At 46.4% G+C, this 25,552-nt stretch overlaps 1 protein-coding gene across 3 annotated transcripts in view; it reads right to left on the bottom strand.

Annotated features, from left to right (window-relative positions):
* Positions 1–7,097: 7,097 nt before the first annotated feature.
* Positions 7,098–25,552, bottom strand: part of RNF128 (ring finger protein 128) — a 157,985-nt gene continuing 139,530 nt past the window's right edge. For 2 of the 3 annotated variants that reach the window (XM_030209016.1, XM_030209015.1), the window contains exons 6-7: positions 13,273–13,444; positions 7,098–7,680 (exon numbers count right to left, since the gene is read on the bottom strand). In XM_030209016.1, coding sequence (XP_030064876.1) covers positions 7,562–7,680; positions 13,273–13,444 — 291 coding nt within the window. In that variant the 3' untranslated portion in view covers positions 7,098–7,561. Of the gene's footprint in view, positions 7,681–8,217; positions 8,262–13,272; positions 13,445–25,552 lie in introns of all 3 variants that reach the window. The other variant, XM_030209017.1, reaches the window with a different exon arrangement.

The raw sequence follows: 25,552 nt of genomic DNA, 5'->3' as shown, positions 1-25,552 counted from the left end.
ACGAAAATACATTATTGCTGACTAGGAGTTGCAAAATGAGTCTGTTCATTGGTCACAGCATAAAGACAAATAAAGTGCATCTTAATTTTAGTTTAACAGTTACAAATGAGGTTATCAACTTTTCATTAAGGCCATATCTATTTTGCTACATGTTAGGAAGGTTAAGAAAAATATATCTTCATTTATAGACATCTTAAGTATTAAGGCATTGGGTGAACTGCTGAACTATATTTACTCTTTCTGGTAACAGTTCAATAACTGAGAATATATAAATATTTAAATTATCGAAAGAATTGCTCAATAGGTGACAGGGATAACCTACAGGAACAGCACAAGTGAACTAAAAACAGTGTGATATTTTGTGGCATTATCTCCTAGTCTTATTACGTGAAAAATATTTTTTAATGTCCGTGTAAAATGGTATGTTGTATGCAACTCATTAACACGTGCCATTACTATATGTCCAGTGAAGCTAATGCTTGAATTCCTATTTATATTGCATGTAAAAATAAAAGGAAAAACCCTGAGCACCGACTACTATGGATAGAACTGTAGAAAACAACTTTTTTGGAATGTCACACTTTTTTTTAAAATTTTTGAAGTAGGGCCACAGCTTAATTGGGAGGGGGGGGGGGGGGGTTGTGTCTACCCCTTCTTTTCACACTGCAGAGCAGCAAGGGTGCTCTGCTCCAACCTCTCCCTTCCAAGCAACCTGTAGGAAACAGGACTGGGAGCAAGTAAGCCTGACTTAAAGAACAGTCATTCTACTCCCTAACCCCAGCCCCTCTTCCCCTGTTAGTCCTACCCCTACCTCACCACCCCTTCCCCCAGCCCCACTTCCTTTTTGCTTACTAATTAAGCCCTGAATAGGTCCCAGCCTAAATAATGGGATGAACTTCAAGTAGTTATGGCTAAGGTACAAACATAGGAAACAGCTGATCAATAAGGCTATACTTAAAATTGTGATTTTGTAGAAATTGTATAATCCTGTAATTTTAGGCCTCAACTGCATTTAAAGTAGGGTCTTACCCATTTAGCTTAAAAAGAAAATACACCACAGCAGTGACTTCCATTTGGTTTCAACCTTAATACACTAGGTAAAAGACCCAACACAAACCTTATGAGAAATAGAATTTTGAAGAGCCAAAACTGTGCATCATGACATCAAAATTCAAGCTTGGGATAAAATAAAACAAGGGTATGAAAACTATGATTCCATATCATCAAGCTGATCAATCCATAGACTGGTGGGTTGTGTCCATCTACCAGCAGGTGGAGATAGAGAGCAAACTTTTGCCTCCCTATATGTGGTCATGTGCTGCCGGAAACTCCCCAGTATGTTCTCTATCTCAGCAGGTGGTGGTCACACACAGCAGCAGCTCTGGCTAGGCCTCCAAGCCTAATTTTTAGGTTTTGTTGAGTGCCTGGGGTTGAGGGCTCTTTTGAGCAAGTGCAAACCTGGTGGTGCCAGGTCCCTCCTTTTCTCCCCCCTCCCGCTGGCTCCGTTAAAAAAAAAAAAAAAAAAAAATAATAATTTTGAACGGCCTTAAAGGCGTTTATTTCGACGTTTATTTAAGCGTCTATTGCAGCTACTCACTGAGACACCAGGTCGTTACAACTCGGAGCGGACAGCAGGTAATTTTACCTTTTTATAGCGGGCGGGGGTTCCCCGATTCTTCTCCTCGTGGCACATGGCGTCGGAGGGCGAGGGCGCAAAGGGTCGCTCCCCGGGTCGCTTGAGCGCTTCTAGAGGGGATGCGGGGGTCTTAAAGCCTGATTCGCCCTTGTTGGGTGACAGTTTCGCGACCGATGAATGTCCCGGTCCTTCCTCCGGTGTGGCGGTTTTTCCCGCCATAAACGCCCATCCCCCGCTCCTCGCCTCCGCCATCTTGGCCGGCCACGCGGCTCGGACGGCTTCTTCTTGGGCCGCCCTTGAGGTTGGAGACATTAATGCCATGAACGCCCTTAATTTGGGCGACGGCACAGAAGCGGCTAAAGTTAAGAGCCGTTCTTCCCGCGCGGCTCCTTCGCGGAGTTTCGCGCCGGACGCCATTTTGGATGCGCAGCATGTCTCTCCCCCGCTGTTGCGAGCGCCGGTTGAGAGCGCGCCTAGGGCTGTTGCCCAGGCTGCGGAAGTGCACAGTCTGGGGGGTTTCTCCCCCGAGTTTGTTTTGCTGCTGCATCAGGCCTTCCTCATGCACAACGCTGCCCCCGCTCCCTCCTCTGGTAAAGAGGTTGAGGTTCCCAGAGGTAAACGCCCTCGGGTTGATTCCCAGGCCTTGGAGGAATTTGTCTCCTCCGATGTAGATGAGGGCAGCTTGTCTGAGGTCTCCCAACGGTCCTTTGCGGATTCCTTGGAGGAGACGGATCCCCGCTCGGTTGGAGCGGATGACCCCTCTGCAGCGCGGCTTTTTCGCCCAGAGGATTTGCCCAACCTGTTGTTACAGGCCATGGACACTTTGAAGATATCCTCTCCGGAGGACGTCTCTCCCTCAGCCCCTGTTGGCTCTGCCATTATGCTGGGGACGAAGCGCCCGCCTAGAACCTTCCACGTGCATGATGCCATGCACACCTTAATTTCAGCTCAATGGGATGTCCCAGAAGCGAGCCTTAAAGTGGCTAGGGCTATGTCCCGCCTCTATCCTTTGGCTGTGAGTGAACGTGAGGCCTATCTGTGGCCTACCGTGGATTCTTTAATCACTGCGGTGACTAAGAAGACGGCATTGCCGGTGGAAGGTGGCACGGCCCTAAAGGACGCCCAAGACAGAAGATTGGAGGCGGCCTTAAGGTCGTCCTTTGAGGCGGCTGCTTTAAGTTTGCAGGCCTCAGTTTGCGGCTCCTATGTGGCCAGGGCGTGCCTGACTATGGTGCAGCGGGCTTCCCCCTCGGATCATTCCTTGAGGGCTGATTGGTCGGCCCTGGAATCGGGCTTAGCCTATTTGGCAGACTTGCTGTATGATGTCTTGAGAGCCTCAGCTAAAGGCATGGCTCAGACAGTCTCTGCGCGGCGGTGGCTTTGGCTGAAACATTGGTCTGCTGACCACGCCTCTAAATCCCGCCTGGCTAGATTGCCTTTTAAAGGCAAGCTGCTCTTTGGGGTCGAGCTGGACAAAATCGTGACCGATCTCGGCACGTCTAAGGGCAAGAAGTTACCAGAGGTCAGGGCTCGGGCTAGTGCTCGTCCCGGTACCTCCAGAGGACGGTTTCAGGAAGCCCGTCGGTACCGCCCGGGCAGGTCGGGTTCTTCTGCCCCCTCTTCCTTTAAGAGGAATTTCTCCCCCAAGCAGCATTCCTTTCGCAGAGACCGCCGTCCCGGAGGTGCTCCCTCCGGTCCTCCCCCAGGGTCTCGTACCCAATGACGGGGTATTGGTCCACGCCCCAGTGCAGATTGGAGGACGGCTGTCCTCGTTTCTGGGCGAGTGGACCACAATAACTTCAGACGCTTGGGTGCTGGAAGTCATCAGAGATGGCTACAAGCTAGAGTTCTGCCGACCCTTAAGAGACGGGTTTGTACTCTCTCCCTGCAAGTCTCCGGTCAAAGCTGTGGCAGTGCAGCAGACTTTGGACAATCTGATCCGCCTGGGTGCGGTCGTTCCGGTGCCAGAAAGTCAGCTTGGCAAGGGGCGTTACTCCATTTACTTTGTGGTACCAAAGAAAGGAGGTTCTGTCCGGCCTATCCTCGACCTCAAAGGGGTCAATCGGGCCTTGAAAGTGCGGCACTTTCGCATGGAGACTCTCCGCTCTGTTATAGCGGCAGTGAAGGCAGGGGAGTACCTGGCATCCTTGGACATCAAGGAAGCGTACCTGCATATTCCCATCTGGCCTCCTCATCAACGCTTTCTGCGTTTTGCAGTCCTGGGCCGACACTTCCAGTTCAGAGCCCTCCCGTTCGGGTTGGCTACTGCTCCGCGGACCTTTTCCAAAGTAATGGTGGTCATAGCGGCCTTCCTGCGAAAGGAAGGAGTACAAGTCCATCCTTATCTGGACGACTGGTTGATCCGAGCCCCCTCTTATGCAGAGTGCGGCAAAGCTGTGGACCGGGTAGTGGCTCTTTTGAGCTCCCTGGGATGGATCATCAACTGGGAGAAGAGCCAGCTGCGCCCGACTCAGTCCCTGGAGTATCTGGGAGTTCGATTCGACACCCAAGTGGGCAGAGTGTTCCTGCCAGACAATCGGATTGTCAAGCTCAGGCTCAGGTGGACCAGTTCCTAGTAGCCTCTCCTCTTCGGGCTTGGGACTATGTGCAGCTGTTGGGCTCTATGACGGCCACGATGGAAGTAGTGCCCTGGGCCAGGGCTCATATGAGACCACTACAACACTCTCTGCTGCAGCGCTGGACTCCGATGTCGGAGGATTATGCGGTGCGTCTTCCCTTGGATCCAGCAGTGCGCAAGGCGCTGAGCTGGTGGATGCAGACAGACAAGTTGTCTGCGGGAATGCCTCTGGTGACCCCAGAGTGGATTGTCGTCACGACGGACGCCTCGTTGTCGGGCTGGGGAGCCCACTGCTTGGGAAGGACAGCGCAGGGGCTCTGGCCTCCTGCAGAGGCGAAGTGGTCTATCAACCTCCTGGAACTCAGAGCCATTCGGTTGGCGCTTTTGGAGTTCATCCCGGTACTGGTGTTGAAGCCTGTACGGGTCCTGTCGGACAATGCCACGGCTGTGGCCTATGTCAACCGCCAGGGAGGTACCAAGAGCGCCCCTCTAGCCAAGGAGGCTATGAGTCTATGCCAGTGGGCGGAAGCGAACCTGGAACAGCTGTCAGCGGCCCACATTGCCGGAGTCATGAATGTCAAGGCGGACTTTCTCAGTCGCCATACCTTGGAGCCCGGAGAGTGGCAGCTATCTGCTCAGGCGTTCTTGGACATCACGAAGCACTGGGGCCAGCCGAGCCTAGATCTGATGGCGTCATCGGCCAATTGCCAAGTGCCGCGCTTCTTCAGCAGAGGACGGGACCCTCGATCCCTGGGAGTAGATGCTCTTCTCCAACAATGGCCGACACAAGAGCTTCTCTATGTGTTCCCGCCCTGGCCCATGTTGGGCAGGGTGCTAGACCGGGTGGCAAAGCATCCCGGCAGGATAATCCTGGTGGGTCCGGATTGGCCCAGACGTCCCTGGTATGCGGACTTGATCAGGCTCTCAGTCGACGATCCTCTGCGGCTGCCAGTGGAGCAGGGCCTGTTACATCAGGGTCCCGTGGTGATGGAGGATCCCTCCCCCTTTGGTCTTACGGCCTGGCTATTGAGCGGCAGCGTCTGAGGAAGAAGGGCTTCTCAGACAAGGTCATCGCCACTATGCTGAGAGCGAGGAAACGCTCTACTTCTACTGCTTACGCCAGGGTTTGGCGTATCTTTGCAGCGTGGTGTGAAGCAGGCTCTCTTTCTCCTTTCACTGCTCCAATTTCTTCAGTGTTGGCGTTCCTGCAAGAAGGTCTGGACAAAGGCCTGTCGCTCAGTTCCCTTAAGGTCCAGGTAGCGGCTCTGGCTTGCTTCAGGGGCCGCCTGAAGGGTGCTTCCCTGGCTTTGCAGCCAGATGTGGTGCGCTTTCTCAAGGGGGTTAATCACCTGCGCCCTCCTCTGCACTCAGTGGTGCCTGCGTGGAATCTCAACCTGGTGCTAAGAGCATTGCAGAAGCCGCCGTTTGAACCCTTGTCAAGGGCATCTCTGAAAGACCTGACGTTGAAAGCAGTCTTTTTGGTGGCTATCACTTCAGCCAGAAGAGTTTCCGAGCTCCAGGCGCTCTCTTGTCGAGAGCCTTTTCTACAGTTCACTGAGGCAGGAGTGACTATTCGCACAGTGCCTTCCTTTTTGCCCAAGATTGTTTCTCGCTTCCATGTGAATCAGCAGCTCTGTCTCCCTTCCTTTCGTAGGGAGGACTACCCAGAGGAGTACTCTGCTCTTAAATATCTGGATGTGAGACGAGTCATCATCAGATACTTGGAAGTGACCAATGATTTCCGGAAATCAGATCATCTGTTTGTCCTGTTTGCAGGTCCTCGTAAGGGTCTGCAGGCTGCTAAGCCTACAGTGGCAAGATGGGTCAAGGAAGCCATTGCAGCGGCTTATGTGGCCGCGGGGAAGGTGCCGCCTATCCAGCTGAAGGCTCACTCCATGAGAGCTCAGGCGACCTCGATGGCAGAGGCCGGATCCGTCTCCTTGGAAGAGATATGCAAGGCGGCAACTTGGGCTTCGGCTCATACATTCTCCAAGCATTACCGTTTGACTGTGGCTGCACGGGCGGAGGCCCGGTTTGGAGCTTCAGTGTTGAGGTCAGGGATTTCAATGTCCCGCCCTGGGTGAGTACTGCTTCGGTACATCCCACCAGTCTATGGATTGATCAGCTTGATGATATGGAAGGTAAAATTATGTATAATCATACCTGATAATTTTCTTTCCATTAATCATAGCTGATCAATCCATAGCCCCTCCCAGATATCTGTACTGTTTTTATTCTGGTTGCATTTCAGGTTCAAGTTTAGTCTTCAGTTACTTCAGAAAGACTTCGTGTTCAAATTTTTCACTTGGATTCTTCAAGAGTTAAGACGAGTTTGTGTTACAGTGAGCTGCTGCATTCCTCTCCCCTCCGTTTTACGGGGCTGGATTGAGACTTAAAATTCTGCCGGCACTCCCTCCCGCTTCGTGCGGCTGTAGGGCAGCTTTGTACCCCTCCCGCTTCGGCGGTGTTCGGGTCAGTCAGCTCCTCCCGCGGTTGCGGTTGCAGGATAAGCCAGATCCCCCCGCATCGGCGGGTGTGGTGTCCCTCCCCCGCTCCGCGGGGATGAGCTGGATGGATTCCCCTCCCCCACTTGTGTGGGGATGAGCTGGGTTAATTCCCCTCCCCCGTTTCGGCGGTGGTGAGCTGGGCAGAGTGTCCCTTCGTGGGTGTAATTCTCTAAGTGCTGAGTCCTGCGGATGGAGCTTTGATATCGACATACTGAGGAGTTTCCGGCAGCACATGACCACATATAGGGAGGCAAAAGTTTGCTCTCTATCTCCACCTGCTGGTAGATGGACACAACCCACCAGTCTATGGATTGATCAGCTATGATTAATGGAAAGAAAATTATCAGGTATGATTATACATAATTTTACCTTATATTCTATTCAAATTTGAAATTATTCAGTCATGTTTAACCAATGGATAAACCTACCATAAAAATAAGAGACACATTGGCATCTATCAAATTCATTTCAAAGCTGGCTACAAAAATGATTCTGAAGTTGTGATGTGTATATGCAGATTTGTCTTATGGGCTCTTTTATTTACATTTAAATTGCATTCATGTATCTTATTTTGCTGTCCAGTATACAGCTATTCTAATAAGAAACTTCTGTAACCTGAGAAACTATATGAAATTAGATCCAGAATTTTTAAAATTTGACAAAAGTTCAACAATTCAAACCATTTAAGTATTATCTATTGAATGTTATCACATTTTCCCTGCAAGACATCTAAGCCAGTTCTTCAGTTCAATGCTGTACAGCTGTATTAATGTTCAATGCAAGGTATGTGGAAATTTCAATCATCAAATAAGGTGCAAATATGGGACAGTTTTGTGCAACTCAAGACTTGATTTCATTAACATGTATTTCCTGCTCTGTTTCAAAGCCAGGGTTCTCGAAGTGGGGAACGACCTCTACTGCCAAACCGGATTCACTGCTAACAAGTTGAAGATCATCATCTAGAGGACAAGAAAAGACAATGTTCAAGGAATTTAAAAAAATGAAATTATGCTCATAACTGTTTTAGTTGGGCTTAGAGGATCAAAGCCATATGGTCTCATAATTTTGAGAATTGTTTACTCAACCCCCTCCCCCGCCCCCCAAAAAAGACAGACATAAATGCAATCAAGACTTTTGCAAGTAGGGATGTAGTTCATAATGAGCTTACACACATCTGAAGAGAACGATACTCAACTATACCTCACTCTACTATCCTTGTGATATGTAATCATAAGGGAATACACCCTCTGATGATTGCTTATTTATTTAAAAAAAAAGTCATTAGATAGTAATTTATATGCAATGTACTATAGCTCAAGAGATGTTTGTGTAAGCTATCATAACTCAATGCAGATAGTTTTACCTACCACCCAAGGCCAGGCACTAAAACAGTCACAGTCTGACAGAAAAAAAAAAAAAAAAGAAATAAAAACTGAGCAAGCTGGCAGCTCCCAAAGAAAGCAAGAAAGCATTGCAGAAACGATTAAGACGATTACCGTGTCTCTCAATCATACTGCAGGAACACGCCCAGGCAATGTATCTGTAAGAAGTGGACTACATTGTAGAAAGTTCCCTTCAGCTTTTCTAACCAAGGGTAAGCTTTGGTTTGCACTTTCAGCCTGAAAAGACCTTAGAGGCTACAAGATATCTGTTCCAAAAAGAAATTACTCACCTGGGGTACCACTAGGTGAACTGCATTTGCTTAAATATTTCCTTATTACACTTTTTATTTTTAAACACTGGAAAAAGTGCAATACCCAGTACACTGCATCAGCCTCTACTGAAGAAATTACTATACATTTTAAGGTAATAGAAATAAAACAAAATGAAATAAGATACCTTTTTTTATTAGACAAACTTAATACATTTTTTGATGCTTTCAAAGGTAAGCCTTCTTCAGATAAGAAATGAGCAAATGACATATCAGAATATACCTATGAAACAAACGCATTCCAATGACAGTCTCACGGGGAAGGGTAGGGGTGAGTGGGGAAGGAGGAATAGAAACAAGGAGAGATGGATTGATGATCAGAGGGTGACAAAACAGTATAATTTTATGTTTTATAATGCAATAGGAAACCTAGCATTTTGCCAGACTACAGCACTACAGCTAATGACTCTATGGTGAGAATACTAAAAGAAACATAAAATGTTTGAAGTTAAAATGATGAAATATTTTGGCACCCAGCAGACAGGACTTCAATATTTGGGTTTCCTATCGCATTATAAACCATAAAATTATACTGCTTTGTCTCCCTCTGATCACCCTTCCATCTCTCCCCTGTTTCTCACCCCCTCCCCCATGAGACTGTCATTGGAATGCTTTTGTTTCACAGATACAGTCTGAAGTGTCATCACTTGCTCATTTCTGAATTTCTGTTCTGAAGGGTTACCTTTGAAAGCTCATCAAAAATATGTTTAGTCCAATAAAAAAAGGTAGTATTTTCTTTTTTATTACCTTTAAAAGTGGCCTAACACCACCCTACCACTAAACATTTTAAGAAATGTGAACTTTAAAAGTCTGAAGCTCCAACAGGTGGCAGCAAACACCACCTTAAAATGTTATTAGAAGGCACACTCCACACCTATTGTTTCAAGCAACTTTGTGAATGTTGTATCTGGATAAACTAGCGAGAAAACACTTGGGGCCTGATGCAAAAACTTACTGGGTCAGCAATGTGCATTACTGACTGGTTGTAGCGAGCATGGAATTCAGCGAGACATGCACAAAGGGGTTCTGCAGGCTCTTTTCTGGTCACGGTAGCAGCCAACGGGAATTGTATGCAAAGTTATTTTAATGAGCTGATTAGTATGTTAATGTACATTCCAAGCAATGCTCTCAAGCAGCCCCTACCTTTTATGTGGAAATTTTAATGAGAGGTCAGGGGCTGCCAATCCTTGCAATTCTTCATTGTTGCAGGTCTAGTAACGCTATAGAAATGATAAGTAGTAGTAGTAGTACTCCAGCTCACCCAGTCAACTCCAGCCGCTCCTGTCTGATTCACCCTTCTACCTTCATTGCTGCTTCTCGAAGGCAGCTGTGTGTGGTGTATGAAAGCCATGTATGGGGAAAACAGCTGCACACGATTTTCATACACACGCACAAAATTTGGATGTGGATAACCTGACAGTGTATAGCGGACCTCAGGGCAGCTTCTTTGGGTTATCTGTGGATTTTTACCTTCCTGAGCCTCGGTAAGTTTTGCAAAAATTTGGCACCAACCGCAACAAAACTAGTCCTCCCTCTCCCGCAAACACACCTTCAACTCTGTTTTCATTGAAAGGCTGCAGCTGCTCACGCGTTTCCTGTGCCATCGCTTGTGCGGGCTTCCCTTGCACCATGTCGGGAAAACAGGACTTTTCATGACATTTTGGGAAGTTGGGCTGAAAAGATTAGTGTGCTCCTGTTAATGTTTCACTGCAAACTGTGAAAGGGGAACTGCTGAGTTTCTGCTGTGGCTATGCAGCTTTAATACCCTAGAGTTGCCCCCCCAAGTCCCCAAGAAGGTGAAAAACTATTCTGGGAAGCCGCTCTTGTATTTCTACATTAAACTTTAGAGAGAGAAAAAAATCTGATCCTAATGTTTCCTCAAAATATTTCCATCAATCACTCTAGATCAGGTGTAGGGGCTGTAGTGGGAAAGTCAACAAGAAGAAAAACATATGGAGTTGCTGACTCCGAGGAGATGAGAGGAAAATTTGGGTGTCTTAGAAATGGGTTTATTTAAAAAATAAAGTTGGGAGACTGGATCCTCCCTGCCGTTCACAGCATGCGCACAGCAGCCATGCTCAGTGCTGACTTGAGCTGCTCATTTTTGAAGGCAGCTCTTTTGCATGCGATTGCCTTTGGGAATCTCTTGCTATTTCCACCTCAGTAACTTTTACTAAGGCGGATTGTGGGGGGGGGGAGTAAGAGAGCAGATAGGATAGGGGGGGGAAATAAGAAAATTGTGGTGATTAATTATTATGCTCTTATGTTGTTCACTCGGTTTGTGATGTTAGTAAGATTAAATTGAATGGGCATATTGACTGTTTAATTCTGCTGAATCATCATCAATAAAAACGCTGAAAAATACTAAGGCGGAAATGGCAAGCGGTCGTTTCCGGGGACTTTTGTGCATCAGCCTCTTGGGCATTCTTGGGCATTCTAGCTAGAGACTTTGACAGCAGGGAAGAAAAAGCTGGAGCACATACATTCAATGCTATGTTGTCCTAAAAAAATTTTATTAGGGTAAAATGTTTAGCATATGAAGTGATTAATTTGTCTAGGTTTTAAGAAAAATATATACTGCTGGGCAAACATTCAACTGCAGGTGCTCAGTGTTCTTTGGGCTATGTCTGTTAAAGGCTAAATTAATCTTGAAGGTAGTACAGTTATAAGGAAACTTAGCTGGGGAGAGCATGTTTAGCATCGTATTATGACCTTACAAGATAATCATGCAGATCTATCACTAGATGAGACAGGGAACACTGCATCACCAGTATAATGTGTAGTGCAGAACTGGAACATGCCAGTATCTCTGCTTCTGGTAGATGGTGCAGCAGGATGAAGAATATTTAAATTTTTGTTCATTAGGCCTGATTCCCTGGACTACAGGCCAAGGCCTCTAGCCTTGTGCTTGAGTCCTTGGTCAGAGGTGCTCTCAGGAATTGGTCTATGTAGTATAGCTCTGTAGTTTTAGGACTATAGTCTGTACAACAGTTGTGGGGGGTTCAACTCAGCACTCCCAGTGCTGCCTCAGGTTTAAAGTTCTCTTCCCTTAGAACTCTCTACTCTTTCAAAGTGGTATGGTCAGAAGATTCTGTAGAACAGTGGTATTATGATCCAGCCAAACCCCCTTACTGTTTCTTGAGCACCTAGTTCAGGGCTTATCCATTTTTCATTGTGCAGGTGATTCAGTTATCTGCTCAGAGATGATGTCTTGGGCATTTTGGCAATTATAATCCTCTCTCTCTGAGAATATGAGGGTCACATCAGGCAAATTTGGGGATATGCGCATACAAGGATAGTAGTGCAGCTTATTGGATGGAGGAGTTCCTAAGCACTCCAAATGCAATTGAAAATCCCTGAACTCACTAGCTCTCTCTGCTTTCTTCCCAGCCAGGGCCCTTAGAGCTTAGGTACATCTGGACTGGTCTAGCAGGAAGACAAGGTAAAGTGTGTTCTTATTTGCTAATTTCCTTTTCTTGAAGCCTTCTAGACCAGTCCAAGGATTGCCCAGAAAGGACTACAGTTTCTCTCCTTTTGGTGCTGAATGGAAGCCTGAGGGGACCTTGTGGGGTTTCCTGTTGGCAGTTCTAAGGAGACAGTTTTCTGGATCTGACACAGCTGGGGACTTTGGGGCTGCAAGCTAGCACTGTGCTTTAAGGTGGTGCTATTGGTAGCATTATCGGTACCACTGTGATGTTAATCTGTATTCAGGTACTCTCATCACAATATAAACTTTGCTTGTTCTATAGCACTGGATTCTAATCTGGCCCTAGTGTTGCAGATCTGCTTTGTCAAAAGTATACTGATAAGTTCCAAGGCTGCACCACACCTTATACTACTGATGACATCACTGAATTGTTGGTGTTCTCTACCTCCATCTGCTGGTATGTAGACATATCCCTAACCCGCTTGTCTGGACTAATCTAGCAGGACTCAAGGAAAGGAAATTAACAGATAAGAACAAACTTCACTGCAACCATGAGGGATACTTGAGGTCTCATCAAAGTCTTGAGATATTAGATGTATTTAACACAGAGGGTGATTATAGACAAATAACAGAACTGAACATATAGGATTTATATGGAAAAATAACTATCCAGCACATCAGAGTTAATTCTAGTCCCAATACCAAAATCCCATTGACAGATTTTTCAAAAATAATCACAGTAACATAGTAGATGATGGCAGATAAAGATCTGCATGATTTACCCAGTTTGCCCAACAAGATAAACTCTCAGCACATGGTATGATGTGATATAATACATGAATACTTAATCTTGATCTGACCTTGCCATTTTTGAGGCACAGACCATAGAGGTCTGCCTGGCACTGGTCTTATTCCCCAACGACTGGAGCTGCAGCTTAAGTCCACTCTAGTCCATCCAGATCTGTCTGTCCATAATCTAAACAGTGACCACAAAAGTCTGTGTGGCATATTTCCCCAACTACTGGGAATCCTTTGTGTTTATCCCATGCATTTTTGAATTCCATTATTGTTTTCGTCTCCACCAACTCCACTACAAGAGTCAGTCAACACAATAGCACTATTCAACAAGTGTACAGGAAAGCCTTATTTTTTTTTTGTTGCAGGTAGAACTCCAAGTGCTCTGCATCCTTCCCCTTCCCCCATCTGCTTTTTCTTTTAAAGTCAGTAGGATCCAACTGTAAAAGGAGGTAATGCAATTTCCTCTAGGACTACAGCCAAGAATGTCAAATCAATTTTAGTCTGATATGCATGTTACATTTACAATGAAGCACAGAATTCCTCCCCCATTATATTTCATGGGGCATATTTCAATAAAGTATCATAAGGTTATTAGGTGTCAGTTTGCATACTTACTTGCTGCAGAAGCTTCCTCTTGCTCATCTGTCACACGCTCATCTGCTCCTCGAATTGAAGCATACCCAGATGATGGCGTCCCACTGCGGCTATCTTCCTCTGTGTGCTGGAAAGCACTAGATGGCACAGTAGACATTGATGCTTCTGAGATAGTGCCATCTTCCACATCCACCTTTTCACAATTAAGCAAAAGAAGATTATATGAAGATCTGCATATTGGTAATTAAAGCATGGGCTCAAGTAACACCAACTGAACAATGCCACCTCTACAATCTGTTTTAGGTGTGGATAAACATGGATAAATGAGTACTTACCTGCTAATTTTCTCACCGATTCCCTCCAGAGCAGTCCAGATGCTTGGGTTTGTGCTGCCCTGCCAGCAGGTGGAGACTGAGAACTAAGCTGTGATGTCATCTCTTAAGAACCCTGTGTAATTCCCTGGAAGCTGGTATTTATCATTAAAGCAGAAGAGCAAAGGCAATTCAAAGGGAAAAAATTCCCCTAAGAACTAATGAACTGCTCAACAGAGACATAACAAAGGATATATAGTCCTCCAGACTAAAGATCAAACAAGAAATTCAAGCCTCTAGTTTCAGAAAAACTGATGCCAAGAACCAAGGGCAAGTTCTGGACTGGTATGGAGGGACTCAAGGAAAGAAAAAGTTAGCTAGAACTAATTTACCCTTATTTTCCCACCAGTCCAGTCCGAATGCTTAGGATGTTCCAAAGAAGTACTTACTGAGGGTAGAACACTGAAACCTTGCCGCTAACTCTTCAAGCTTGAACATTCAATCCGTAATGATAGACAAGGAAATACACAGATTTCCCAAATTGTCATTTTGCAAATTTCATGAGGAGGAACTAAGGAGTGCTCCACCCAAGAAGCAGATTGACCCTTGTACAATGAACTTTCAAAACTTGTGTATATTCCCCATGGTCTTTCAGTTCCAGAAGCAATAGCCTTTTTAATCCATCAAGCTTTTGATACTGCATCTCCTTTATGTGCTCCTCCAAAAAGAATGAAAAACTTATCTACTTTTCTTATTGTAGCCATACTTTTCAGGTACTTTAACATGCATCCAACATCCAATTTGTGCAAGGCAACTGCACTACCCTCATTTTTAAGAGCCTAAAAAAAAGGTATAGAGATAGTTCGATTGAGATGGAAGGATGGAACCAGTCTTAAGTACAACCTTTTCCTTGCTAAAGGCCAAAAAAGGTTCCCTACGGGCCAATGCTTGAAATTGGCTACAATAAAAACTGTCTTAAGACTGCAGAAGCAGAAGGTTCAAAAGGAGGCTGAACGAAGGCAGAAAAAACTAAGTTTAAATTGCAGGGAGGAATCAACGGATGATGCAGCAGATTGATCATTTTAATCCAATGGAAAAAAAAAACATGCTACGTTCAGATGAATCTAAATGTTTTCCTTTAGGTTTTTAGTACTGAGTTTTCTCCTAGGTTTGCCCTCTTCCCTTGTCCCATTTTAATTTTGTTTTTCTTTTATTCCTTCATTTATATTTATAGTAAATTGTGACTAGTTGATTATAAGTAATGCATTATATACTATGCACTTTACACAAATTCATCAATTTTTTAATGATCATTTTCATGGTAATTTCAGGCATGCATTGAGGACAAATAAGAGAAGTGACAATCTGTGCAATGTGCATTTTTATGTGTATTACTTTCTAGATTAGATATTAATGTAGTGTTATTTTTTTTAAAGCTTAGGCATGTTTCAGGATGTATTTTAATCAAACATCTTTCCTTTGGTTAGTGTGGCAGCCAGATATAATCAGAGTGGGGTCACTCACTTTTTTCTTTTATGGGCTAAGTATGTCCTTTTATGTATTAAAACTTTCCCATGGAAGATAAGCATGTATTAAGAACTGATTTATTTTGATGTGTTACCTTTTGGTGCCATTTTTTTCCCTTTAAATTGAGAGCGCATGCGCAGCATTACTTGTATTTGTGACAGAGCCGCGGACCTGTTATATTATTCTGGTCAGTACCCTTTCGGTTTATTATTTCTCGGTTGCCTTTATGAGTCACTGATAATCTTTGCTGCCACACTGAAGGGTTTGATATCATGATGCTATAATTTATCTTTTTATAGTCCAAGAGTGCTTATTAAATAGTTACACTTATGAGGGATTATTGTTTTTCTCTATACTACTCTCGTTTTGACTTAATTTGGTCTTATTTTGTGTCATGGCATTTGTTTAATAGTCGATCTTTCTGAGCTTGAAAATGTCTATCAACTGTATTTTTTAAGCAGTGAGAGGTTTGTTGCCCTTACATTTAGATGGTTTTATCTTAAGTATTCATGGCATTCCTTTTCCTTTTTCCCCTCTCCCCCCTCCTTTTTTGCTCTTTTTTTTCTTTGTATGAGCAATATAGTCTCCATTCCTTGGTTGAATTAAGACATCTATTCCTTTTGATTTCTGACCCTTTCGCCAACATAAAAAAAGCTGGAACCTTCACATTCTGGTCTGTTGCCATCAAGTCTATGATCAGATAATCCCAACGGTATAACCGCATCCAAAAAAGCATCTTCTACTTGAATCTTGTCTCTTGGATCCATGGAATTCCTGCTTAGCTAATCAGCCTAGATATTTTGGGCCCAAAAATATATTCCACCAAGATGTTCTCCAGATTCTCCTCCAGCCAATGTATTAACATCTGCACCTCTTCTGCCACTTACAGGCTTCTTGTTCCTCTTTGTTGATGCAGGCTACTGTTATCATATTGTTGGATAGAATCCTTAGTGCTTTTTTTTGAAGTAGTTGATGAAACTCTTGGAGAGCTAAGCAGATCGCCCGTGTTTCCAGATGGTTGATGAACCACTGAGCTTCCACTGAGGACCATGACCTTCTGCTCATTTGTCAAGACAATGTGCCCCTCACCCAACCTTTGAGACTTGTCATCAAGATCTAATTTGGTTTTCCAAACTCTCCACTGGACATATTGTTGCTGCATAGCCAACCAGTCAAGACCGTCTGACATTCAGTGATAGTGCTAGTACAAGGTGGTACTCACCTTTTACAGAGATCTGTTCTTTCTCAATGGTCTCCACAGAATCATGTGCATACTACCTCTCAGCACTAAGGTTGCAACAATTGATCCCAACACTTGAAGGCAGTTTCAAACTGTTGGTTTGCAAAGAGCAGGAAGGTTTCTGATCTGAGATTCTAGCCCTTCTCACTGTGGGAAGAAACACTTTCTCGGAGAGTGTCGAACTTTGCCCCCAAATATTCCAACATTTGGGATAAGGTTGCTCTTGGAAAAATGGACAACCTATTCCAACTCATAAAAAGTACACAATTCATACTGCGACTTTCGCTTTCTTGAAATGCTCTTATTAACCAGTTGTCCAAATAATGGTGGACCAAGTTGCCAAAGCCACCGTCATCTTTGCACATGTATGCAGTGCTGTGGCCAGTCTGCAAGGTACAGTGCAAAACTGGAAAGGCTGTCCCAAGATCACGAACCTCAACGCTGATGAAACTTCCTGTGGTCCTGGGGCTCTTTCCACTCTGCACCTCCCTCAAGATAGTCTTCATCACGGTTCAGCTACTACATTTACTTTAGGTAGCATAAGTCTTTCAGATTGTTGAGATGTTACTGGGTAAAGCTTAGCCATAGATTGCTTTATATGAAATTTGGCATCTGGAACCTCCCATTCTGCAGAAATGATATTGTCAATCACATGAAGAATAGGGAACGCTTTAGAAGACTAATATCAACCCTTGGGAGGTCCTGGGGACCAGAAATAGAACTTGGCTTATCCATCAAAATCTTAAGAGTAGGAAAAGTCTGGGAAATTAAAGAAGCCCTTACCAAAAATATGGACCACAGAAAGATCCTCTCCTGGTGGAACGTCATCCTCCTCAGAAAGGATGTCTTCAAGTCCAAACTGTTACTCTGCCAAATTTAAATCTAGCTCTTCCGCCACTCTAGACACTACAGAAAGCCTATCATCCTGATCTTCTACACTCTTTCCAACCTGGACCACTTAACTCTATACATTAGGAGAAGCTGCAGGGACATTAGGTAAAGCTAAGACCATCCTACAAGAAGGCTAATATGTATGGCAAAGAGACCCAAAATGGAGACCACGCCCATTCAGAGCACCATGCTTCAAAAATTGCCAGACCTGAGCATACACAGCTAAAGTTGAGTGTTTTCTTGCCAGAAGTAAAGTTGCAATGATATCACTAACATATGCTTTCCTTCTCCATTTCAGCCTCTCAAGGGCCAGGACCGTAAGACTAAAGCAGGAGGGATCTGAATGGGACCCTAATGGAAGACTCCGTGACCCAAGAAAAGCAAAACGGTTGCCTTCCAAAAAATGAATCCACCTACTGGCTGGACTGCACAAACCCAAGCATCTGGACAGTAAGTAATTTTACAAATGTAATTTTTATTTTTGTCATCTTCAACCGGCATAAGCTCAGGAAGTCAAAGATATTTATTTTTTCTGTGACCAAAGCCACAATTAACATAATTGGAATTTAAAAATTAATTGCAGTTAATAAAATTGCAGCATCTCCTCTGTCTCCTTCTGTTCTCTTCCACACCCAACCTCCCCATCCTTGAGATGATCTGGCATCTTTCTCCTCACCCATGATTGAACATCCTCCCCCCCCCCCCCCCCCCCCCCGGTTTATCTTAAAGGTGGTCATTTGTTGGTCCTCAGAAGCACTGCAAATAGGCTGCCTGTTCAGCAGCTTTCCCTCCATCTCGTCCCGGAAGAACCAGGAAGTGATGTCAGAATACAGGATGGCGGGGGGGGGGGGGTGAGCTGCAGACTCACAAACAGAACTGGAGGGGCTAACAATAGAAGCTATGGCCAAGGTGGTGAGCTCTAGCAGACACAGAAGAGTTTGGTGCTGCTCACCATCAAGTTTGTGTCACTACTCACAGGAGTGGGGGAGGGAAATAAAAGAATGGAACTAGTGGACCTGTGGGAAGATGACAGGGAGATGAAGACAGGAAAAATGATCTCCCTCCCTCCCACACCCAGATCCAACATCAGTCATTTGGAGAAGGGAAAGGGGATGGGGATTTGATATACCACCTTTCTGTGGCTACAATCAAAGTGGATTATATATTGTATAAATGTACTCTATTTTGTACCTGGGGCAATGAAGAGTTAAATGACGTGCCCCAAGTCATAAGGAGCTTCAGTGGAAAGGAAATAAAAAGTATACACATCTATAATTTTGAGCCTGATTAATTGCAATCAAAATGCAGCCCTATTCAAATTAGTGTGCTATAAGTAACCAATAATAAAATTACTTTAATACAATTTTGGAAGACACATAAAACAGGGTAAGAACTTGCAATTGCTAGGAGTACCTTGGAATGGACATTACCAGTACTATGATCCAGTATAAATTAACTTACAAGCAGTTGCTTTGACAAGCACTTTTAAACACTCACCAAGTACAATGGCCTTTGTTACAAGTTGAGAATTAGTTTGGTTCTACTTTGCTTTTAGCATTCAATGAAAAAATACTGAAGTGAAAAGAAGTGGCAGGCATATTTTGGGGATGCACGTTTTCCTTTTTAGTGCAGCTGTAAAACTCCAGTACACTCCACAGACTGACATTAATGTAACCTTAACCCTAGATGTCCAAGTGTCCACTAGAAATAAAATGCCACTAGAAGTTGTGCAACTTGATATAGCAATACTCGTCAGTAAAAATATTTCTTAAAGAATTATTTTCATGTTGGATCAATTTTAGATGTAGGTATCAGGTACAGTACACTTTATTTCTCCCAGAAGGTTCAGAGCACCACCAGAGAATGTCTGACTGCCTCTGTTGTTCAAAGAATAGTGAAGATACTTACCTGTAGCAGCTATTTTCTGAGGACAGCAGGCTGATTGTTCCCACATGTGGGGTCGACGTCTGCGTCAGCCCAGGAATCGGCATTTTGCAAGCAAAATATAAAAAAAGTTTTGCCAGAGTCTTCTGGCACACGTGCAGTGTGCACTGCGCATGCGCGGACTGATTTTCTGCCTATCGCATGAGCGCGGTCCCTCAATTAAATCAAAAAGCATAAAAAGAAGCAAATAACTCTAAAGGGGAGGTGGGTGGGTTTGTGAGAACAATCAGCCTGCTGTCCTCGGAGAATATCTGCTACAGGTAAGTATCTTCACTTTCTCCGAGGACAAGCAGGCTGCTTGTTCTCACATGTAGGTATCCCTAGCAACCAGGCTCACTCAAAACGACAAACATTGGTCAATTGTGCCTTGCAACGGCGAGGACATAACTTAGATTGACCTGAAACCATAAACTAAAAGAGTGCAGCCTGGAACAGAACAAAAATGGGTCTAGGGGAGTGGAGTTGGATTCTAAACCTCAAACAGATTCTGCAGCACTGACTGCCCAAACCGACTGTCGCATCGGGTATCCTGCTGAAGGCAGTAGTGAGATGTGATTGTGTAGACTGATGACCACATTGCAGACTTGCAAATCTCTTCAATGGATGCTGACTTCAAGTGAGCCACTGACGCAGCCATGGCACTAACATTATGAGCCTTGACATGGCCCTCTAGAGTCAACCCAGCTTGGGCATAAGTGAAGGAAATGCAATCCGCTAGCCAATTGGAGATTGTGTGTTTTCCGATGGCGACTCCCCCCCTGTTGGGATCAAAAGAAAAACAACTGGGCTGACTGTCTGAAGGGCTTTGTCCGCTCCACATAAAAGGCCAATGATCTCTTGCAGTCCAAGATATGCAAACTGCTTTCGCCAGGGCGGGTATGAGGACGGGGAAAGAATGTTGGCAAGACAATTGACTGGTTCAAATGGAACGCCACCACCACCTTTGGCAGGAATTTAGGGTGCGTGCGGAGGACTACTCTGTTGTGATGAAATTTGATACAAGGTGCATGTACTACCAAGGCCTGAAGCTCACTGGCCCTACAAGCAGAAGTAACAGCCACCAAGAAAACAACCTTCCAGGTCAAGTACTTCAGATGGCAGGAATTCAGTGGCTCAAAAGGAGCTTTCATCAGCTGGGTGAGAATGACATTGAGATCCCATGACACTGGTGGAGGTTTGACGGGGGGCTTTGACAAAAGCAAACCTCTCATGAAGCGAACAACTAAAGGCTGTCCAGAGATAGGCTTACCCTCTGCACAGCGATGAAAAGCACTAATCGCACTAAGGTGAACTCTTACAGAATTGGTCTTGAGACCAGACTCTGACAAGTGTAGAAGGTATTCAAGCAGGGTCTGTGTAGGACAAGAGAGAGATCTAGGGTCTTGCTGTCACAACAGACAGCAAACCTCTTCCATTTGAAAGAACAACACCTCTTCGTGGAATCTTTTCGGGAAGCAGGCAAGACTCGGGAGACACCCTCTGAAAGACCCAAGGAGGCAAATTCTAAGCTCTTAACATCCAGGCCATGAGAGCCAGAGACTGGAGGTTGGGATGTAGAAGCAACCCCTCGTTCTGAGTGTTGGAAAATACTCCAATCTCCACGGTTCTTCAGAGGACAACTCCAGAAGAAGAGGGAAACAAATCTGACGCGGCCAGAAGGGTGCAATCAGGATCATGGTTCTGCAGTCTTGCTTGAGTTTCAGCAAAGTCTTCCCCACTAGAAGTATGGGAGGATACGTATACAGAAGGCCTGTCCCCCAATGTAGGAGACAGGCATCTGACGCTAGTCTGTCGTGGGCCTGAAGCCTGGAAGAGAACTGAGGGACCTTGTGATTGATATGAGTGGCAAAAAGATCCACTGAGGGGGTGCCCCACGCTTGGAAGATCTTACGGACTATGCCCATATGTTCAGTGACCACTTGTGAGGTTGCATTATCCTGCTCAACCTTTCGGCCAGATTGTTGTTTACGCCTGCCAGATAAGTGGCTTGGAGAAACATGCCGTGATGGCGAGCCCAAAGCCATATCTGGACGGCTTCCTGACACAGAGGGCGAGATCTGGTGCCCCTCTGCTTGTTGGTGTAAAATATGGCAACCTGATTGTCTGTCTGAATTAAGATTACTCAGTTGGACCGCCAGTCTCTGAAATCCTTTAGAGTGTTCCAGATCGCTCTTAACTCCAGGAGGTTGATCTGCAGACCTTTTTTCTGAAAGGACCAGGCTCCCTGAGTGTGGAGCCCATCTACATGAGCTCCCCTCCTCAGGAGAGATGCATCTGTCGTCAGCACTTTTCGTGGCTGAGGAACTTGGAATGGTCGCCCCATGGTCAAATAGGATCGAATCGTCCACCACTGAAGAGAATTCTGAAAGTCGGTGGACAGCTGGATTACATCCTCTAGATCCCCCGCAGTTTGAAACCACTGGGAAGCTAGTGTCCATTGAGCTGATCTCCTTATGTAGACGTGCCATGGGCGTTACATGAACTGTGGAGGCCATGTGCCCCAGAAGTCTCAACATCTACTGAGCCGTGACCTACTGAGACGCTCAAACCATGGACACCAGGGACAGAAGGTTGTCTGCCCTTGCCTCAGGGAGATAAGCTCGAGCTGTCCGAGTTGTCTGCAGAGCTCCAATGAATTCCAATTTTTGGACTGGGGTGAGATGGGACTTGGGATAGTTTATGACGAACCCCAGTAGCTCCAGCACCTGAATAGTCATTCACATGGACTCCAGAGCACCTTCCTTTCAGGTGCTCTTCACCAGCCAAGCGTCGAGATAAGGAAACACATGCACTCCCAGTCTGCGTAGCGACGCTGCAACTACAACTAGGCATTTTGTAAACACTCTGGGTGCAGACGCAGCGAATGCTACATACCTGTAGAAGGTATTCTCCGAGGACAGCAGGCTGATTGTTCTCACTGATGGGCGACGTCCACGGCAGCCCCTCCAATCGGAAACTTCACTAGCAAAGGCCTTTGCTAGTCCTCGCGCGCTCATGCGCACCGCGCGGCCGTCTTCCCGCCCGAACCGGTTCGTGTTCGTCAGTCCCATATGTAGCAAAACAAAGGCAAGGGAAGACACAACTCCAAAGGGGAGGCGGGCGGGTTTGTGAGAACAATCAGCCTGCTGTCCTCGGAGAATACCTTCTACAGGTATGTAGCATTCGCTTTCTCCGAGGACAAGCAGGCTGCTTGTTCTCACTGATGGGGTATCCCTAGCCCCCAGGCTCACTCAAAACAACAACCATGGTCAATTGGGCCTCGCAACGGCGAGGACATAACTGAGAATGACCTAAACAATTTACCAATTAACTGAGAGTGCAGCCTGGAACAGAACAAACAGGGCCCTCGGGGGGGTGGAGTTGGATCCTAAAGCCCGAACAGGTTCTGAAGCACTGACTGCCCGAACCGACTGTCGCGGCGGGTATCCTGCTGCAGGCAGTAATGAGATGTGAATGTGTGGACAGATGACCACGTCGCAGCTTTGCAAATTTCTTCAATAGTGGCTGACTTCAAGTGGGCTACCGACGCTGCCATGGCTCTAACATTATGAGCCGTGACATGACCCTCAAGAGCCAGCCCAGCCTGGGTGTAAGTGAAGGAAATGCAATCTGCTAGCCAATTGGAAATGGTGCATTTTCCCACAGCCACTCCCCTCCTATTGGGATCAAAAGAAACAAACAATTGGGCGGACTGTCTGTTGGGCTGTGTCCGCTCCAGGTAGAAGGCCAATGCTCTCTTGCAGTCCAATGTGTGCAGCTGACGTTCAGCAGGGCAGGAATGAGGACGGGGAAAGAATGTTGGCAAGACAATTGACTGGTTCAGATGGAACTCCGACACAACCTTTGGCAAGAACTTAGGGTGAGTGCGGAGGACTACTCTGTTATGATGAAATTTGGTGTAAGGGGCCTGGGCTACCAGGGCCTGAAGCTCACTGACTCTACGAGCTGAAGTAACTGCCACCAAGAAAATGACCTTCCAGGTCAAGTACTTCAGATGGCAGGAATTCAGTGGCTCAAAAGGAGGTTTCATCAGCTGGGTGAGAACGACATTGAGATCCCATGACACTGTAGGAGGCTTGACAGGGGGCTTTGACAAAAGCAAACCTCTCATGAAGCGAACAACTAAAGGCTGTCCTGAGATCGGCTTACCTTCCACACGGTAATGGTATGCACTGATTGCACTAAGGTGAACCCTTACAGAGTTAGTCTTGAGACCAGACTCAGACAAGTGCAGAAGGTATTCAAGCAGGGTCTGTGTAGGACAAGAGCGAGGATCTAGGGCCTTGCTGTCACACCAGACGGCAAACCTCCTCCATAGAAAGAAGTAGCTCCTCTTAGTGGAATCTTTCCTGGAAGCAAGCAAGATGCGGGAGACACCCTCTGACAGACCCAAAGAGGCAAAGTCTACGCTCTCAACATCCAGGCCGTGAGAGCCAGGGACCGGAGGTTGGGATGCAGAAGCGCCCCTTCGTCCTGTGTGATGAGGGTCGGAAAACACTCCAATCTCCACGGTTCTTCGGAGGACAACTCCAGAAGAAGAGGGAACCAGATCTGACGCGGCCAAAAAGGAGCAATCAGGATCATGGTGCCTCGGTCTTGCTTGAGTTTCAACAAAGTCTTCCCCACCAGAGGTATGGGAGGATAAGCATACAGCAGACCCTCCCCCCAGTCCAGGAGGAAGGCATCCGATGCCAGTCTGCCGTGGGCCTGAAGCCTGGAACAGAACTGAGGGACTTTGTGGTTGGCTCGAGATGCGAAGAGATCTACCAAGGGGGTGCCCCACGCTTGGAAGATCTGGCGCACCACTCGGGAATTGAGCGACCACTCGTGAGGTTGCATAATCCTGCTCAATCTGTCGGCCAGACTGTTTACGCCTGCCAGATATGTGGCTTGGAGCACCATGCCGTGACGGCGAGCCCAGAGCCACATGCTGACGGCTTCCTGACACAGGGGGCGAGATCCGGTGCCCCCCTGCTTGTTGACGTAATACATGGCAACCTGGTTGTCTGTCTGAATTTGGATAATTTGGTGGGACAGCCGATCTCTGAAAGCCTTCAGAGCGTTCCAGATCGCTCGTAACTCCAGAAGATTGATCTGCAGATCGCGTTCCTGGAGGGACCAGCTTCCTTGGGTGTGGAGCCCATCGACATGAGCTCCCCACCCCAGGAGAGACGCATCCGTGGTCAGCACTTTTTGTGGCTGAGGAATTTGGAAAGGACGTCCCAGAGTCAAATTGGACCAAATCGTCCACCAATACAGGGATTCGAGAAAACTCGTGGACAGGTGGATCACGTCTTCTAGATCCCCAGCAGCCTGAAACCACTGGGAAGCTAGGGTCCATTGAGCAGATCTCATGTGAAGGCGGGCCATGGGAGTCACATGAACTGTGGAGGCCATGAGGCATATTTTCAAAGCACTTAGCCTTCCAAAGTTCCATAGGTTTCTATGGAACTTTGGAAGGCTAAGTGCTTTGAAAATATGCCTCCATGTGGCCCAGCAATCTCAACATCTGCCGAGCTGTGATCTGCTGGGACGCTCGCACCCGCGAGACGAGGGACAACAAGTTGTTGGCTCTCGTCTCTGGGAGATAGGCGCGAGCCGTCCGAGAATCCAGCAGAGCTCCTATGAATTCGAGTTTCTGCACTGGGAGAAGATGGGACTTTGGATAATTTATCACAAACCCCAGTAGCTCCAGGAGGCGAATAGTCATCTGCATGGACTGCAGGGCTCCTGCCTCGGATGTGTTCTTCACCAGCCAATCGTCGAGATATGGGAACACGTGTACCCCCAGTCTGCGAAGTGCCGCCGCTACTACAGCCAAGCACTTCGTGAACACTCTGGGCGCAGAGGCGAGCCCAAAGGGTAGCACACAGTACTGGAAGTGACGTGTGCCCAGCTGAAATCGCAGATACTGTCTGTGAGCTGGCAGTATCGGGATGTGCGTATAGGCGTCCTTCAAGTCCAGAGAGCATAGCCAATCGTTTTGCTGAATCATGGGTAGTAGGGTGCCCAGGGAAAGCATCCTGAACTTTTCTTTGACCAGATATTTGTTCAGGGCCCTTAGGTCTAGGATGGGACGCATCCCCCCTGTTTTCTTTTCCACAAGGAAGTACCTGGAATAGAATCCCAGCCCTTCTTGCCCGGATGGCACGGGATCGACCGCATTGGCGCTGAGAAGGGCGGAGAGTTCCTCTGCAAGTACCTGCTTGTGCTGGAAGCTGTAAGACTGAGCTCCCGGTGGACAATTTGGAGGTTTTGAGGCCAAATTGAGGGTGTATCCTTCCGGACTATTTGGAGAACCCACTGATCGGAGGTTATGAGAGGCCACCTTTGGTGAAAAGCTTTCAACCTCCCCCCGACTGGTAGGTCGCCCGGCACTGATACTTGG

This window comes from Microcaecilia unicolor, chromosome 7 (assembly GCF_901765095.1).
Source record: "Microcaecilia unicolor chromosome 7, aMicUni1.1, whole genome shotgun sequence".
Taxonomy (NCBI): Eukaryota; Metazoa; Chordata; class Amphibia; order Gymnophiona; family Siphonopidae; genus Microcaecilia; species Microcaecilia unicolor.
This window is presented reverse-complemented; position numbering and strand designations above follow the sequence as displayed.